Genomic DNA, 19,771 nt, shown 5'->3' on the forward strand with positions numbered 1-19,771 from the left:
GTTCCGGAATTGTTTAATTTGGTTCATTCACAGTTGTTTTCCGGAATCTGTGCGTGCTTTACACACAAACCATAAAGACATGTGACGTTTGGATGTGAGATGTAATGCGACGCGTACGTTTCACTAAACTGAAACTAACCTGAACAAACTGTGCTTCAGCGCTGATAGTGAGGAGATGGCTCTGTCTGGTCGCTGCTTCATTCCACTTTGCACGTATTTTTTCGTTGTGAAGAGTCGCTTGATAACGTGCATCATTACTACAACACTGCCTTTATGGCTCTGGCTTTTGTTCACACAGCGCTCGTTCCCGTAATTTTCCAGAATCAGTGCGCATTGTGAAAGGGGCTTTACTGAAGCAACAGTTATGTAGCTTACTGCATTCGGTGTTTGAAAAAGAAAAAAACATTAATGATCATTCTGAAATATCCTGTTGAGTATCAGCAGGCTAGGTTCTCTTTATTGCTCTGAGCTCGCTTACAGCATACATGACCGTAGTTACCTGTGATTGGCTTGGCTGTGCGTCACTCAGAAAACAACAGGCCAATCAGAAGAGAGGCTCATGAATATTAATTAGATGGGCCAAAATCGACCTGTTTTTGACAGAGCTTCTAAAAAAGGAGCTGTAAAAATATATTGAGATGGATTTTGGCACTTATACCGCAAATATATATTCTTAAGGACATCAACAATGCGTGTTCACATTTATTCTAGAACTAAAGTAACATCTTAGGCAACTTTAGAAATGAAAATTTAAAAGATGGACGAGGAATTAGGGAGAATCAATAAATTATGAATTATTGCTATTGTGTAAATAATATGTAATCATGTAGTCCATAAAGTAACTGTAGTCTGATTTTCGTTTTTCACCTCGTTTTTGGATTCTGATTACGTAATCCAGATTACATGTAATCAGTGCAAAGACCAAAATGCACTCCACTTTGTTCTTTGCACTCTTTAAGTTTGCTATACGGAATGACAAACATAAAGAGTGCAAAGACCAAAGTGATCAACATTCACATATGCATGCTTTCCTTAAAAGGTTGCGAATCACAAGGGTAAAAACAGTCTAGCAGCATTCCTCCGATAACTCCCATCATGCTCTTCTGACTCACCCATGAAGTTTGTGCCAGTTTGTGTGCACCTCACTCTGATATAGAATAACTGGAGATGGCGTGATTGGAGTGAGTCAGAATGTAGAAATGTGCTAGATCTTATTCCAAACTGCCCAGCACAGATCCGGGGGCTTGTTTGGCAGGCCTTTTGAGAGTGCTGGTAGGGGGCGTTCGTGTTGAGGGACTGTGGGAGAGTCACAAACAGACGCAGGTATGATGCCATGAACTATTATTACCCAAGGCAGACGTCACAGCTGCGGCGTTCGGCGCTGGGAAATATTATAGGAGCTTCCTTTATTAAAAGCGTTCGGTAAAACCCTCTGTCTGTTGAGGATGTGTGCATGTGGGTGGATATTTTGAGTCTTCCGCAGCCCTTGCTGAACCGATATCGATTTTGGAGGAAAACATGTAGACTGATGGATTCCTGCCCGGTATGATGATGTTTTTAAACCATCATTATCATATAAAGTAAAAAAGATAACTGCTGTTTTAGTTTACAAACAATCTTAGGCCCGAGGACTACTTTATTGAGTGTTTTATTGTATTTAATGATAGTCTACTTTAAGAATTTAAAGTTAGATGTTATCCTTTCTTAATACACACTTGCTATCCCTCTAAAAATGGTTTATTCTAGTATAAAATGTGCATTTCTCATTTTCCAGTCAGTTAGAAAATGACTAAAATCTGGCCCTACATTTTTTATTCTTATTGGATATCCTGTTTTATTTGAAAATGTCTGTCACATTATGGAAGCAAAATGGGTTTTGAATGCCATTTCATGTTGACTTTAAGCCAAATGTTCGGATTGGCCTTTACAAAGGTATGGTGCTCATCCTAAGAACTGCAACAAAAGTCCCAAAACGCCGTCCTCTCGGGTCTCATTGAGATCCGCTTCAGAGGTTTTTGACAACTCTACCCAAATGTCTGATTTCTCTTAGACAAAGGTTAAAAAAAAAGTGTCTAAGATAAGACAAAGATATGAGTGAAGAGGGAAACAAACTTGTCAGAAGGCTTGGTCTAAAGGGACAAAATGAAAAAGGGAAAGAGAGAGTCTTATCTTCTCAATTCAACCTGCAGACACAAGAGATTTGCTGTTGTCTTTCTGCATTGTTGGTCGAATAAAGTGCTGTGGATCTTCAGGGATCTCCTGACATTAAACATGCCATTTACATGAACCTGGCGCCAGTGTTATGATGCTGCTGTCGGATGGATAAAACCGTCATTAGTTCCCTCTCTGATATATTTCTCACAAGCCGTTTCGTTCTTTTTGTGGGTTGACCCCTGCTCCTCTATTTCTCTATTGCAGTCTTTTTTTGGTCCCGACATTAAAAAGGTGTATATATTTGAATTACAGGCAGTAAATTTGCCGTCTTACAAAGACATTTTAGCATATTATCCTTTAAATGTTGATTGAAAAGGTTCCGTTTCTTGCCAAGGTCTCTAAAGAATTCTTTGTTGCATATGATTTTTATTAGATTTGTTTCATCAGTCAGGCATTAAATTGCCAAACTAATGTGGATTCTGACTAAAATGAGACGTAGTCCTTTGTCCTTTTGTTCAGTTCGGCTCCTCATTAGCAATAGACCGCCTACAGCAAAGCCCTATTGTTTACTTTGATTTGTAAATTTAAGTAATATGAACCATTAACGTTAAGACGTTAATCAAAGTATTGCTGGCTTAATCTACAAGTAAAATCTGATAATTAGTGGTGCCTGTTATTGTGAATACTTTTGATTGAACCTCTAACTTTGAATATTTACACTCGTTTGAAAGTTTGGGGTTGGTAAGATGTGAACGAAGTCTTTTAAGCTCACCAAGAATGCTTTTATTTGATGAAAAATACAGTAAAACAGTAATATTGTAATCTTTACTGTCACTTTGATATATTCTCTTTAAAGTTTCTACTCTTGCTGAATGCAATGTCTTTCAAAAAAAAAAAACTTACTAACTCTAAACTTTTTTAATGGAAGCATAAACATGTGATATGTACTGAACAGTTTGATAAATGATACCTCAAACCATGCAGCTTGCTGAGGAGAGGTGTGCTATTACTTTTGTAAGCCATCAGACTTTCAGTTTTCACCTGGCAGACAATAAACAGATGAAAGAAAAAGCCCATAGATCTATAAATTGGCACATATATGGACCAGAATACCTTGTAGACTGTAGTGTGATTCTTTGGGTTTGGCAAGTAAACAACCTAGAATACACTCTTGGAGAAAACAAATTACCCTTAAATATTACTTATTGGTACCTAAAGTGTACATATTAGTATCCAAATGTTAAATATTAGTAGCTTTTGAAAAAGTAGTTCCCCAGAGACGGCGTTTATACTGTTATTTCTGAGAGCATAGCTTCAGAAAGCTTCAGAAAAATACTAGTTATCTGTCTGTTTGCCAGTGTATGACTAGTTTTACAATTACATTTTACATGCTAGATAGACTCTCTGTTTTCCAGACGCTCATTATTGTTTGCTTTCTACAAGATTTGGAAAGTTGTGATTTTTAGTGTTTGTCTTTGAGATTAGGAGCATCTCCTTTCATCACAACATCAAAGAAGAGGCAGAAGTAAAAATTCTCACCACGGTAAAGAGATTTTGAGGAAACAAACACTTACAAGTTAATTTTCCACGTTGTCAACAACAGTCCCAGTGTGCCAACCCTGAAGCCATCCTGTCACTCTTGAAGCCGCTCTGTTTGGTGCATTTTCTGCTTAAGGAAAGTAGTTCTTCTCAATAACGTAGAAGCTCAGTCTTCTGGGTCAATCTGTCTGGTGCAGGCAGGCCATATTAATCAAGCAGGATTTACCCACTATCACAACAAGCAATCAGAGTGTCTAATTTTAGAAATTGATTTTTTTTATTTTTTTATTTTGGCACTTGGAGCTGAGTAATCTAGAAAAGGAGAAGGGTTGTAGGGGTTGTTGGGTGTCTCATCATACTGAGTGAGTCATAGAGAGCATTTTGATTGTCTGAGCTTTTCTCTCCATCTGGAGTAAGCTGAAACCGAGGTGTCATTAATAGCTGTCTGACTGTCTCTGCTGGCTCCTGCCTTACTTGTGTAGCCGTGTAATGTCACAATATGCTGTTTTGTCACCAGGGAGAGCCAGCCTTTAGAAAAAAAAATATACTGTTATGATATCATTCTTTGTTAACCCTGATATTCTGTTGTTACTGTCTTTGCTGTCTTTATATTTAGGGTCCCAGAGACTCCAATGACAATTCATTTTAAAATTAACTGTTAATTTTATCCTAATATTCTTTAAATAAGTTCCTCTGACCTAATCAAAACACAGCAGACTGATACTTGTTAATATGGTCTAGGTCAGCAAGTTCGGTCCTAGAGAGCTGCAGTCCTGCAGAGTACGGCTCCAACCCTCATCAAACACAACTGAACAAGCTAATCAATGTCCTCAGGATCACTACCATTTTTCTTCCCGTATTTTTATGGGTGTGGCTTCTGGTCTTATCCGCATCCAGCTATTTTTAGCTGTACAAAACTGTTTACCGTTTACTGCATGTTGTTGTTTTTCTCATTATTTCCTTATAATGGGTAATGAACCAAAAGTCTCACCCATAGGCTTACTTCCGCATTAAGGGTGTTTTTTTGTTCCTAGGGTTGGAGCTAAACTCTGCAGGACTGTTGCTCTCTAAGACCAAACTTGCCTACCTCTGGTCTAGGTTCTCTGGAACCCCAAACAGAACATGACTTGTTTTGATTGATAAAGCTTATATTGATCTCTTAATGATTTTATTTGTCAGCCTTGAAGACATCATGATGGGCATTCACATCAGATCTACTTTGCCAGTTCTGGCTCTGTTGTTCTTACATCTGGCAGCAGGGCAAGATGAACTGATTATCACCACTGACAAAGGCAAAGTCAGAGGACTAAAGCTTCCTGTGCCGGGTGGTTCAGAGTATGTGGGGGCCTTCCTTGGGATCCCCTACGCCAAGCCTCCATTGGACCTGCTTCGCTTTAAAAAACCAGAGCCTGCTGAGGCATGGAACGGGATACAAGATGCTACCCGGTACTCCAATTCATGCTTCCAGAATCCAGATACGTCATACCCAGGATTCCCCGGAGCTGAGATGTGGAATCCCAACACGAGAATTAGCGAAGACTGCCTGTATCTCAATGTTTGGACTCCTTCAGCTGACCTCCAAAACCGAGCCAAACCCTTAGTCCCAGTTATGGTGTGGATCTACGGTGGAGGCTTTTCCACAGGTACCGCATCCCTGGACATATACGATGGGCGTTTCCTCAGCCATTCACAACAGGTGGTGGTGGTATCCATGAACTACAGAATAGGAGCATTAGGCTTCCTATCTTTACCTGAAAGTAAGAGCATTAAAGGTAACGCTGGTCTGTTTGACCAGCGCCTAGCTCTCAGCTGGGTGTCAAGGAACATTGCCGCATTTGGCGGCAATCCATCTTCCGTAACCTTGTTCGGAGAGAGTGCTGGTGCCGGCTCTGTGGGACACCATTTGCTTTCACAGGGCAGCCATGGACTATTCACCCGCGCAATTCTCCAGAGTGGCAGTCCCGATGCTGTGTGGGCTGCAGTGGAGCCAACCCAGGCCTGGAACCGTTCCTTGTCTCTGGCTCAGCGTCTGAACTGCCCACTTGGACCATCTGCTGATGAAACGGAGGATTGCTTAAGGGCAGTTGAACCTGAGAAGATAGTCAGTCTTCAATTCGAAGTCATTCCCGATCCTGTGTTAATAAGTGTGCCTTTTCCGCCAACAGTGGATGGAGAATTTCTCGCGGACATGCCGAGTGTCTTAATCCAGTCGGGGCGTTTTTTAAAAACTGAACTACTTTTGGGACTAAACAGGGATGAAGGGACGTACTTCCTTGTTTATGGCACACCTGGATTTGGCATCAACCAGAGTCTTATCAATCGAGACCAGTTCCTCGCAGGTGTATCCTTGGGCCTCCCTGGTTTCAGTGACATAGCCAGAGAGGCAGCTGCTTTTCAGTATACCGACTGGACAGATGAGCGGAGTGAGCCAAAAAACAGAGAGGCCCTAGGCTGGTTGGTGGGCGATCGCTATCTCTCATGCCCCTTACTAGATTTTGCCCGTAGGTATGTCGAGAATGGTGGCAGTGCCCGATTGTTCCTCTTTAACCACCGCTCCAGCTTTAACCCCTGGCCTCAGTGGATGGGTGTAATGCACGGGGATGAGATCCCGTTTGTTTTTGGTATTCCTCTGAACCAGACCTTTGGATTTTCTAAGGAGGAGGAAGCCCTCAGCAGAAGGATCATGGCGCACTGGAGCAACTTTGCTAGAACTGGGTGAGTGTAAATCTGACACATCTACTTTGTGAGCTTATGTTCTATCCAGATTTACCCAAACATAAACATTCTGTCTAGGGCTGGGAAAATAAATCGATGCATCACTAATTGAGAAATGATTCTGCATTGATTCTGAGATTTTCAGAATGCATCGTGATTTTCTCTCAAATCGATTCTGAGCTTAGATTTTAACAGCAGATGGCACTGCATGCTTTAGAAACAGCCATACTTTACAATTCCAATTCCTTACAGACACTTGAAATCTAAAATTATAATTCATAAAGTTTGAAAAGGTTGAAGTGAATTACAAGGGTGTTAATAGTGAGATTTACATTAATCTTGTGTGATAAAAGCATTCCAAGCCGAATGCACATGCGCTGTTCGTGAGCATTGGAGTGTGTGGTTACAAACTAGATTAGTGCGCCATCTGCTGCTAAAAACTAAGTTCAGAATCGATTCAAGAGAGAATTACAATGCATTCGAAATTGATTCATGAATTGTGATGCGTTGATTTATCATCGCACCCCTAATTCTGTCATTATTTACTCACACTGATATATTTTCAACATGTATGGCCTTTTGTCCATGCACTGTAAAGGGAAAAAATGTGCAAAATGGTATCTTTGCAGTGCAACATCTCGTCACTCAAATAAAACCCTTATAGAGAGGGCTGCAAAAGAAAGATTATACCGATAATCGATTAATCTAACGATTATTAACCGATCGACTAATCATTATTTATTTTATTTTTCATCGATTAATCAGTAGGCTTTATTCTATTATTCAGATTTTTACAATTGAGTTTTACATATTCATATACACATAGAGCTGCTTTATAGTAGAAAATCAAGTTGTAGCACTGATACTTTTTTTCACATCTATTGCATGAAGTGTTCTCAACATTACGTGACTTTACTTGAATGCCGATTGATTGCAGAGGTTGTTTGAACATGTCCGCATCACTATGATGACAACATACACATAAGGGCATTTATTGTGTGTAGTTTTGTAAAACATTCCTACACACAAATGGTTCGGCTTCGATTGCACTTCTAGTAAACGTCTCTTCTGACTGAATTACAAATGACAATGGTGTCAACAAAGTTTTAATTGTTGACGTTGATAATGTTGACTAATCACTTCAGCCCTACTTAGAAGGAACTTTGTACCTCATCTACCCATAAAAGATGCATATTAGGATTTGGACATGGATTGAAGATCTAACAGAATATTTCACTTTCACTTCATGTAAACATTCTGCCTGTTTGTTTTTCACAAAATAAAAATGTTTTTTTTATTTTTCAAATTTTCATTATAGACTGAACTATTCCTTTAATACAGAGAATATTATGCTCACATTTGTGTTTACAAGACTATTTTTATGTATTTGCATATATTTACTAAAAACACTGAGGGGGATTGTTTATATTTATAGCTGAGAAAAGTATAAACCAGTGCAGATTTGGAGAAGTTGTTTAATCCATAATATCTTGATGAGACAGGCTTTCATCTGCTCACACTTTTTCAGCTAATGTGTAAAAAAAAAAGCAAGTTTTGGTGTTGCTGGCAGGCTAGTGTTGATTAGCATCCTCATTTGTTTGGCATAAATTATGGAGAAGCAGAGACAGCCTTTATTGTGGCTGTGAGCAAGCTTAGTTTCTTTCAATTAACACTTCATACACTCTTCACGCTGCAGGGGAACGACACGATGCTAATACATCAATGAACATGATCAGTAAACAAGATCACAATAGAACACGCTGAAGTTAATCTTTTCCAGAAATGGGCCGCCTCGCTTATGAAAAGTATTGAGTGCAATTCCGTGAATAGCTTGTTATGAAGACTTTGCTGGGATTGTGCATTTAGGATTCAAAGCCTCTTGTTGTAAAGGACTGCAAGGTGTTCTTTACAAGAGCGTGTAAACGTCGTAGCTATTGAGTCATTGCATTGATTTTTTTTGGCTTGAGTTGTTTTGGGGCACAAATGTATTGATGTAACTTGGCGCCATAGATAAACTGACCTTTTGCTTGATTTCCTTGCTTGACGTCTCAGGGATCCGAGTGCGGAGGGAGCGGATTGGCCGCCGTTCACGCTGGAACATCAGCAGTATGTCACGCTTAACACTGGCCTGTCACAAACCCTCCGGATGCTTCGAGCCCAGCAGTGCAAGTTCTGGGACAGTTTCCTGCCAAAACTGCAGTATGTCACAGGTGAGAGTCACACAATGAGAACAGCCGTCCACCCACACCTCATAAACAAAGAAAATCATGACACGCTCGCTTCTGCTTGTCTCTCCAGCTCTGCCTGGCCAGCACATGTGTCGTCTTCTAGTCTCTCGAGGACACCTGTAGTGCAGACCTGGCCAGCTAGTGGAGCTTAATGTGGGACTGGAGGTGGTTGAGTGTTTCAAAGGCACTGCAGTTATTTACATTTAGATTTATGCATCTGGCAGATGCTTTTACAGGGTTCTCATGCATCCTTAAGAAGTATTCATTTGAATTTTTAAAAGTCTTATTTTTTACTTCATACATTTTACATTGAAACTTTCGCTCAGACATATAATACTTTACCAAATTAAAGCTATCAAATTAGTGTTGTAAAAAATTACTGTTATTTGTTTGTAATGTAGGATGTGCAATAAGTATCATCTATGAGGATGTTGTAATTATTGTTTTAACCAAGTTGACATTGAGTCAGTCATGCTTCTACTGGGTTATGTATGCTGATATATGCCCCCAAAATTCAAGACACATGGGCATTTTGCCTCATAACTACATTTTATGATATAAATAAATCACAAAATCACACAACCAGAGTGCTGTTTTATCCCAAATATCAGCATAATTGCAAATGTGATGTATATTTTATACAACAGTTAAAGGGGTCATCGGATGCCCAAGTTGATATGATTCTTCAGGGTCTTAATGAAAAGTCTATAATATACTTTGGTTAAAAATTCTCAATAGCAGTGTAAAAAACACCCTTTTATCTTGTCAAAATCAGCTCTGCAAAAAATCAACTCATTCTATTGCATGGTCCTTTAAATGTAAATGAGCTTTGCTCGCCCCGCCCCTCTCTTCTCTCTGTGGAGTGATGAGCCATTGTTCACTTGAGCCGCGAAACTTGCATTCACAAAGAAAGTAAGACACTGCGTCTTCAACGGCTCAGACGTCGGGAGTAAATAAGGACGACTATGTTCATTATTACATCCAAAAACAGAACGCCTCAATCGCTTAGAAGCCATTATTGTCTACGTCCCTGTTTTGGCATCAAGACAATGGCAATCGGATTGTTACCGCTCACTTGGGCAGGGTCTAAGGTAAGACGGCCATGTCAATCAATCTATCGTGGGAGCGGCCTCTGTCAGTGTTACATCCTTTATTTTGCTAGGAAAATTTCTAAATGTAACCAATGTAACCAATGCATTGAGTCTCATGCTTTGTGACTCAAAGAGAGTCACTTGCTTTGTTCCTTTTGCAGTTTGAATGAATCGATTGAATGAATGACTCACTGTCTTTAAGACAGTGACTTGCCGCCACCTACTAGCAGTTTTAGTTTGACGTTTAAAAAACTTTTTAATTAAAAAGTTACAGTTCTTAAATCATTTCATGTTTTAATATTGAATTATATGTGCAATTGTAAATACAATGTAAGTATATTAATGCCACTTCTGCGTAACCTCTGCAATGCAAAGATGGATTTGTGGATTTCATTGCATTGGTAACAGCCATATACTGTGTTATTATTCTAATTGAATTTGACATTTAGTAAGCATGGCCTTTATATAGGTTTTATCTAGCGGGATTTGCATTGCATTCACGGTAAACCCTTTGTCAGTTCATGCAATGCCTGGGAATCGAACCCATGACCTTGGAGTTGCTAGCGTCATGCTTCACTGATTGAGCTACAAGAATATTGTAGATTATTGTATATGTAGTTGGTGGATGCCAGGTCATTTTTGGTGTGTTGCTAGGTGGTTAGAAGTAGGGCTGCAACAACGAATCGATAAAATCGATAAAAATCGATTACTAAAAGCGTTGGCAACGAATTTCATAATCGATTCGTTGTGTCGCGCGACGCAGAGACATTTGGTTGTTATTATATATATTTAAAAAAAAAATTGAGCGCAGAGCGGAGTGGACACATTCGGTCTCTCTCCCACACTGATGCCAGCAGAGTTCGGCACCTCATAAGCTGTGTTTCCATCCAAAAATGCGAATTTAACTTATGCGCAAAACTGGAACATTTGAGCATAAAGTACCGTTTCTACATTATATATATATGCTGCCCCGATTTATATCAAACATGTTTGATATTTAAGCCTAGTATGGCTAGCGTACTTTCACAGCAGCCAATGCTCGATCGCAAAACATCTGCTGTACGGGTCGTTGGATAGTGGAGATGGAGAAAACTACTTCTATAGTTTTTGTAACACTGTCTGTCTGTATAATGTGTCGAAAACATACCACAACCGTGAGGAGAAAGAGGAGCTCTGCTGAGGTGAAATCGTCTCAGTTTTGAATAGGGCTGTGACGGTGGCACGTTGTTTTTTTATATATAGCCTACACTTCAGTCAGCGAACAAGCAGCTTAAAAACGCCAAAATAAATCAAAGAAATAATATATTTAATTAAGAAAGTAGCCTAAGAGTATTAAATAGGCTATTAAACAAACATTCCTTGTAAAAATGTCCGACAGCTCATCAATTTTTGGCCGACTGAATTTCCAGTCCGACTGTCTTTTTTTCTCTTTCTCTTCCTCATTACACAGCTGCTGTTTTTAATAGCAAAGTGATTACATTTATTTTCGTTCCTTTAGTTTATAAAGTTAATTTAGAGATATATTTGGAACACTTTTTGTTTGTTAAATTCAAGTTTTTGTTTTTTAAAGTTATACCTAGCAAACAGCGGCAGACAGATCAAAAGCCTGCTTAATTCATCGCGATTTAAATTAAAATCCATTGATATAAAAAACTTAAAACATATCACAATATTAGTTTAATCATTCAATCAAGATAATTCCAAAGTTTGTGCGGAGAGAAGCGCGCTTTGCAGGACATGGAGACGCCAGTGCAATGTGGAATTTCTTTTTTGCTCATAAAGGTAAGAGTAATTTACCACCCGGGCCGGAACTGTAAAGGGTCTACCTTAGTTTGTGTGTACTCACAGTATCAACAAAATGTGCTCTTAAAGAAAACAAACAGAATACGCTTAATATCTTTGGTTTAAACAGGAGCGCTTCACAATAATTAACCGAAACCCAGGTAATTGCCTCACAAACACAATATCTATAGAAAGCTTTAAATTATTATTTTACTATAAAACGAAATAATTAAAATCGAAAACAAAACTCTTTCATTAGCTAATCCATAAAGATGCATTAGGCATTAATGAGCAGATGGCAGGATCGTCAATTTCATCTTTGCAACACTGAATCAGAAAATACTAGTTTATTAATAAGTAATTCGAATATTTTCTTAATTTTTGCCTTGACACATTCATGGTAATTACTTTTGCTGGGGCTTTGAGGCCAGTTTTGCGTGCATTTGAATGCGGAACTCTTCCAGCTGGTCGCTGCTGATGGCAGGACACTAAACACCGCCATGGCAGAATGAATGTAGCAGAAAGTTAGTCAAGTTATCCCGTTCCAGCGTGCAAAGTCACATGACTTTTTTAATGCGCACTGAGGAATTTAATTTGAGAGGCTTCTTGATGGGAAATGCAGCATGTACACCACAGCAAGCCGCTGTCTTGACAGATAGTAATTTTAGTTTATTTAGTCTATATATTTGGCAGATGTAAAGCATACATGTGTATGTTTTTTGTGTTAGTCCATTTTTATTTTATTATTATTATTATAACAGTTCAAGGAGCAACATGTTCGTGCACTTTCTAAAGATTTTAGTTCTGTTTTTGAATAAAGGGTTGTAAATCCCTTTTTTTATCCGATTCATCGATTAATCGAAAAAATAATCGACAGATTAATCGATTATTAAAATAATCGTTAGTTGCAGCCCTAGTTAGAAGTCAAAAGAGCCAGTTCCCATGTTTTTTTTTTTTTGTTTTTTTTTCACCTATCTTATTCTTGAGGTAAAAAACTTGTTAGCAAGCATCACTATTAACATTTCAGCTTGTCTGAACCAAGCTGTGTTACTCAAGTTAGATAGAAATGCCTTACAGGGAAAAACCTATGAATGTCTTTAGTTATTCATAGATTGGAATGACAAAATAAAACGAGTAGCATGATTTCTCCTGGAATCCAGGAGCTCGAGATTGAAACGTACACTTTTCTCAAAAGCCGTTTTGTCCCTGCCGTGAATAGCAAGTACTTGTTAAACACATTCAGAATGTATTCATAAGGACACATGGATGTGTGTAATGGAGAAATATGTTGCAGAAATGCTGCTATGTAAAAACGCTATCAATTTAAATTCAGCGTGAATGGGTTTGAATGTTTCAGTCTTGGCCGTGCATCCATTTTATCCATTATAAATCTATTCCACCATCAGGGTGTTTTCAGGTGAAGTAGGTTTGATATTCTATTTGTTATTGAGGACTTTGCTAAAAGATCACCAGTGGAAGCTATTTGAAGAGAAACTGAGAATAAAAGTGATTGAGACAGAAGTTATTCAGGTGCTTGCAACTAAACATACAGCTTTTTGTGACATCATATTCCAAAATAAGAAAGGGAAAAAAAGCTTCTTCCATGAAAAGACGTGTTTTTTGCTCCACTGAAGAGCATTTTGCTGTAGTTCCTCGCTCATTTAAACCTTTTTTCAACTAAACATGTAGCTTGTGGTCTGTTTCGAGCCCTGCGGTGAGAGATGTGAGCTTTTAAGTGCGTTTCTAAACATAAGGTGGGAGAGCAAGTCACGGCATTATGTACTGGAAGCGGATGCTTGTGCGTTTGTATATTTAAATGGCTTTTGGCACACTTAAAATCATCTTGTAAACCTTGGGCTGTCTTCACAGCTGTCATTACTGATTTAAGCAATGAATATAGACTGATGCTTTTAATCGGCTTTTCTGGAGGTCTTTGCAAGGTGACGCTCAATAGTGGAGCGTCTGGAAGCTCCCGAAGTTCTGGCTGTCAGTATTATCGGTGGTAGAAAACGGAAGAGAATTGGAGTTCCAGGTAGTGCGACCGTAGGGAGCAGAATTGAATTTGACACTGAAATGGAATGAATCGATTCTGATTTGAGTCTAGGTGAAGAAATACACGGAGAGCTGCAGGAGAAAGCCTTGTCTTGTTTATGTACTGGAGGTCAGGTGCCAGTGACTGCGCATACAAATGCACATATGCGCAAATTGAATTATCGTCACTGCGGGCAGTGTGCAGTCTCTCTGGCGCTTGTGACGGCAAAGCCGTTCCCAGAGGATTCGCAGATGCGCCTACTCTTTTGAGACTGCTACGCTTGCCCACAAACAAGAGTTTTGGTTCATTATTTATTTTTTTTTAATGTAGGGGCATGAGACTGGAGAACCCTTGCCTCATGAATATTAATTAGTGATGCAGCACCTAGACGTACCTAGTAGCTGATTTGCTGAAATGAATGCGAGTGAGGTCATGTCAAGATGGTAAACTCCATTTGGCCTCTGCTTTTATACTAAACACTAGTCTGTAAGGTAAACAGTGATTTATGGAGTCTGAACCAAGTCGACACCATGAACTTATTTCAGATGCAATCCCCCTGGAGCATCCTAGGATTAAGTGTCTTGATCAAGAGTACAACGGTTATTGCTCTTGGCACGGTTCTTCTAAAGCAAAACTAATAATTAAGCAATATAGCAGGCTTAAAATACAGGTGTTTGAAATTGGTTGTTTGTTATTTGGGTTGTTTATACGATGCAGTATGTGATCATTCTCCATTTTGTCTTGATATAATAGATTTAGAATAGCATATTTATATACCAATATAGTATTTGCAAACAGTGATGCTTTTTTGTGGGTGGAAAGTTACGGTTTTCAAGTAGCAGTCTATGGAAGGCCTGGAATAAAAATGGTAAACTTTTTATTTTAAAATTCTGACTTTATTTTCACAATTCTAAGATTATATCCCACAATTCTGGCTTCTTTTTTTTTCTCTCAGAATTAACAAACTCACTATTGTTGAGTTAAATCGAGTTATAAGGTGTGAAATACAAAGTATAAACTTGTATTTGCACAAAAAATCTGAATTGTGAGAGAAAATAGGTAAATGTTATAGGTTTGAATAGTATTTCATGCTGTAACTGTAGGGCTAATATAATATGTCCCCTATGAACTGCATATGTGAATATTATGTAGACCTATTGTTTAAATAAAATTCTTTAAAAATAGGTAATTATAGCAGGTTTCATCCATAGTCTGGCCGTTTAAACGTCTGTGTTTAACTGCAAATCGTGTCTTTGACGACAGTATTCTATAAAAATGATTTGGATTCTGATTCTGACATCCAAAGGCACAACAATATTTTTTTTCTCTTATTCCCTAGATTTTACCTGTTTTACTTCACTTGTTGCCAATTGTTTTCTTGCAATTGTATAAATAATCAAATTGCATATTTCTGAAAGTCTAATACATATGGAAGCCTTTTTCCACCACTGAATAATAATAATAATAAAAAAAGATAATTGTTTTCTCACAATTCAGAATTTTTTCTTGCAATTGTGTTTACATCTCACAATTCTGACTCTTTTCTCAGAATTGTGAGATATAAACTCTCAATTGCGGGTTTTAAAGTCAGAATAGCTGGATATAAACTTGCAGTTGCGAGAAATAAAGTCAGAATTGCAAGATAAAAGCTAAACTTGCATTTGCAAGATATAAACTGTCAATTCTGAGAAATGAAGTTGCAATTCTGAGAAAAAAGTAAGAATTGTGAGTTTATATCTTGCAGAATAGCGACTTTATTCTGACTTTATAACTTGCAACTGTTTATATCATGCAATTCTGAAAAAAAAAAATCATAACTGCGAATATTATATTGCGAGTGACAAAGTCAGAATTGCGAGATGTACACTTGCAGTTGTGAGAAAAATGTCTGAATTTTCATAATTCTGACTTTTTTCTTAGAATTGTGAGATATAAACTTGCAATTGAGTTATACAGTAATTCAGTGGCAGAAACAGGCTTCCATAGTCATACACTTTTATAGAAATACAGCACCATGCTATTGTTTAAAGTTACAGAGTTGAAAAGTTACTACATACGAGAATGACTCATATGTTGATTTCCCTTTAACGAAAAAAATATCAAATAGAAATTGTTGGAGAAATGTGTTGACTCATACACTAAGCACAAATGTGCTTGTCCCTGATTTTCTAGTGATTCTCTCACAAGGAACTTCTCGTGATTGTGAGAACTCATAAAGTTCTCTCACTTGATTTCATTCTAAATAAAGAACACGATTATTCTGCTCGCTCGCTCTCTTTCCGTGACACAGATCAAGTGACAGTCTGTTGCCATGCAAGCCGTGAATCTCTATTCTCAACTATTTTCTTTTAACTAGCACTTGTGCTTGAAAGAAAGGGAGCTAAAATAGTAACATTTCAATACTGAATGCTCTGTGAAAATCAGATTAGAAAATTATGCAAAGAATTCTAACATAGAATTTCCATGAATAACCTTACAGCAGGTAACTAGCTATTAACTTTTTTTTTCATTAGCAAAGTCATGCAATTTACAGTGTCATTCTGCAAGGTAGCTTAATAATGATTATGTTAGAATGCTGCTCAGAGAAGTTGAAATTATACATTTTTCTTTTATGCCAAAAAACAACATTTTTAAGATATAAACTCAGAAGAAAGTCTGAATTTTCATAATTTTGACCTTTTCTCAGAATTGTGAGAGATAAACTTGCAATTGCGAGTTATAAAAATAGAATAATGGGATATAAACTTGCAATTGCAATATATAAACTCAATTCTGAGAAATAAAGTCACAATTCAGAGGAAAATAGTTTATATCTCACAACTCAGATTTTCTTTCTCAGAATTGTATTTTTATACATCAATTCTGACTTTCTCAGAATAGGGACTTTAACCTTACAGCAGGTATTAACTTTTTATTTATTTATTTTAGCAAGGTCATGCAATTTACAGTGTCATTCTGCAAGGTAGTTTAATCATGATTGTCAGCATGATGCTCAGAGAAGTTGGTTTTTAAAGGAATAGTTCACCTAAAATGATTTTAAGAATAATAAAAAAAAGAACATTTCAAATGCAAAATTACATATTTGTCAAAATGCACCATAAAATTGAATTTAAGGTGCATAAAAAAAATTGATAAAACTGATTTTCTTTCTCAGAATTGTATTTTTATACATCAATAATGACTTTCTCAGAATAGGGACTTTAACTTTTTTATTTATTTATTTATTTTAGCAAGATCATGCAATTTACAGTGTCCCTCTGCAAGGTAGTTTAATCATGATTATGTTAGCATGCTGCTCAGAGAAGTTGGTTTTTAAAGGAATAGTTCACCTAAAATTAAGTTTTTTAGGAATAAAAAAAAAAACATTTTAAATGCAAAACATGTGCAGTCTTTATTTCTCAAAATTGTGGTTTTATATGTCAATTCTGACTTTCTCAGAACAGCGACTTTATAACTTGCAACTCTGTATATCACGCAATTCTGAAAATAAAAATAACTGCAAATATTATATTGCGAGTTATAAAGACAGAATTGCAAGATATAAACTCAGAAAAAAGTCTGAATTTTCATAATTCTGACTTTTTCTCAGAATTGTGAGATATAAACTTGCAATTGCAAGATATAACTCAATTCTGAGAAATAAAGTCGCAATTCTGAGAAAAAAGGAAGGATTGTGAGTTTATATCTCACAACTCTGATTTTCTTTCTCAGAATTGTATTTTTATACATCAATTCTGACTTTCTGAGAATAGGGACTTTAACCTTACAGCAGGTAACTAGCTATTAACTTTTTATTTTTTTAGCAAGGTCATGCAGTTTACAGTGTCATTCTGCAAGGTAGTTTAATCATGATTAAGCATGCTGCTCAGATTTGGTTTTTAAAGGAATAGTTCACCTAAAATAACGTTTTTTTAGGAATAAAAAAAAAAAAACATTTCAAATGCAAAATGACAAAAACATTTCAAATGCAAAATGACATATTTGTCAAAATGCACCATGTACATGTGCAGTCTCGTGGTGTCATAAAATTATTTTTGATGGAAATATTTGAGGGAATATTTCCAACATTATTATGGCTTTTCAGTATTGTGCATATTGTAAACGGGCCAAAACGTTTAGCAGAGCTTTGAATATTTGATTGAGGTTTTGGTTCTGCTCGGTCGAAGTTGAATATATGGCCTCATGATGAGAAAAATGTAAAGCAATTTATCACTTTTTCATTAGGGCTGTTACCGCGATAATGCACGCATGCACCGCTGCACAAACTCAGACGGTCACGCGGCCTCCCGAATGTTTCTCAGGTCTAAATGACTTCACTTCTCATTTGCACTATGATAAATCCAATATCCTTCTGTCTCAAATTTGACCTGCCTCATTCTCTCTCTCTCTTCTTTTCTCTCTCTCTTTCTCTCTCTCTCTCTCTCTCTCTCTCTCTCTCTCTCTCTCTCTCTCTCTCTGTCCTCTGTCTGTGCTGTAGTGAGTATTGATGAAGTGGAGTTCCAGTGGAAGTCTCAGTTCCACCGCTGGCTTTCTTACATGCTGGACTGGAAGAATCAATTTAACGACTATGCCTCTGTCAAAAAGCAACAGTGTGAAAACCTTTAATGTCTGACCACATTTTCCCCAAAAACAGCCCATGCAGTGCACTTTACTACTTCAGAAAGCTTCAGAAAGCCAGAGCCCATACATATGGACAGAGGAAGGAGCTTCTGGGGTTTCTATAACTTCACAACTTGGTGCCTTTTTGCTTCCTCCAGGCCTTGCCTGGCAGAGAATTGCTATTTTGGGAACTCAAAGGGTCCATATTGAGGTACTTGGGTAAGTTTGTTTAAGTGACATGTCTAACTTTTTTTTTTTTTTTTTTTTAGAAATTGAGCTTGTTTTACAACCATTTGTGACCCTCAAACACAAAACCAGTCTTAAGTAGCACGGGTATATTTGTAGCGATATAAATGCATGGTATGGGTCAAAATTATACATTTTTCTTTTATGCCAAAAAACAATATTTTTTTATTAGTAATATGCATTGCTTTGAACATCATTTGGACAACTTTAAAGGGCAATTTCTAAATATTTCAGATTTTCAAATAGTTGTATCTTGGCCAAATATGGTCCTAACAAACTAGACACTAATGGAAAGAGCATTTATTCAGCTTTCAGATGATGAATAAACCTCTGTCCTAAAAATATATATATATATTTTTTCATTTTTAATTTAATTTCTCACTTTATTTTGTTTCATTTAATTTTATCCCCCCCCCCCCCAGTTTATTTTATTTTTCAATTTTAATTTATATTTAATTTCAGTTTCATTTTTCAAATTTTTTTTCATTATATATCATTTTATTTTATCTTTCATTTCATTTCTCATTTTATTTTATTTTATTTTATTTATTTTTTTTCCATTTCATTTTTTCTATTTTATTTTGTTTTTCATTTCATATCATCATTTCAGTTTTTTCTCTTCTATTTTATCCCCCCCCCACTTTTTTTTTTTTTTAGATTATAATTTATTTTTAATTTAATTTAATTTTCTCTTTCATTTCATTTAATTTCTTATTTTATTTTATTTTTAATTTCATTTTATTTTATTTTTTCCTATTTTATTTTATTTTGCATTTTATTTTATTTTATTATTTTATTTTTCCTTTTCATTTTTTCCATTTTATTTTCCATTTTATTTGATTTTTCATTTGATTTTTCATTTTTTTTTTTTTTATTCAATTTAATTTCATTGCTGTGTTGCATACCACATTTTATTTCCTTTTTTTTTTTTCATTTCTTTATTTTATTTTTAAATTTAAGATTTTTATTTTATGCCAAAAATCATTTGGATATTAGGTAAAGATCATATTTCATGACGATATTTTGTAAATTTCCTACTTCAAAAATGTAATTTTTGATTAGTAATATGCATTGCTAAAAACTTAATTTGAACAATTTTATAGGCGATTTTCTAAATCTCAGATTCAGATTTTCAAATAGTTGTATCTGGGCCAAATATGGTAATAACAAACCATACATCAATGGAAAGCTCATTTATTCAGCTTTCAGATGATGTATAAACCTCAAATGACCTCAAACCTCAAAAAAGAAATGACCCTTATGGCTTGTTTTGTGATCCAGAGTCACATTTAGGACCATTGCAACATTATTTTTATAAAAAAAAGGCATTAAACCCAAATGCCTTTCATTTATGCTGAATTTTAATTAAAAAGTTAATAAAAATA

General features: G+C 36.5%; 1 protein-coding gene across 1 annotated transcript; it reads left to right on the plus strand.

Annotated features, from left to right (window-relative positions):
- The first annotated feature begins 4,659 nt into the window (after nt 1-4,659).
- On the plus strand, nt 4,660-18,146 carry LOC141345365 (cholinesterase-like). The gene is made up of 5 exons (XM_073850223.1): nt 4,660-4,663; nt 4,728-4,785; nt 4,873-6,408; nt 8,461-8,618; nt 18,019-18,146. The coding sequence occupies exons 1-5, from the start codon at nt 4,660-4,662 to the stop codon at nt 18,144-18,146; spliced, it is 1,884 nt and encodes a 627-aa protein (XP_073706324.1).
- The last annotated feature ends 1,625 nt before the right edge of the window (nt 18,147-19,771 follow it).

The sequence above is a fragment of the Garra rufa genome, chromosome 11, assembly GCF_049309525.1.
Source record: "Garra rufa chromosome 11, GarRuf1.0, whole genome shotgun sequence".
Classification (NCBI taxonomy): domain Eukaryota; kingdom Metazoa; phylum Chordata; class Actinopteri; order Cypriniformes; family Cyprinidae; genus Garra; species Garra rufa.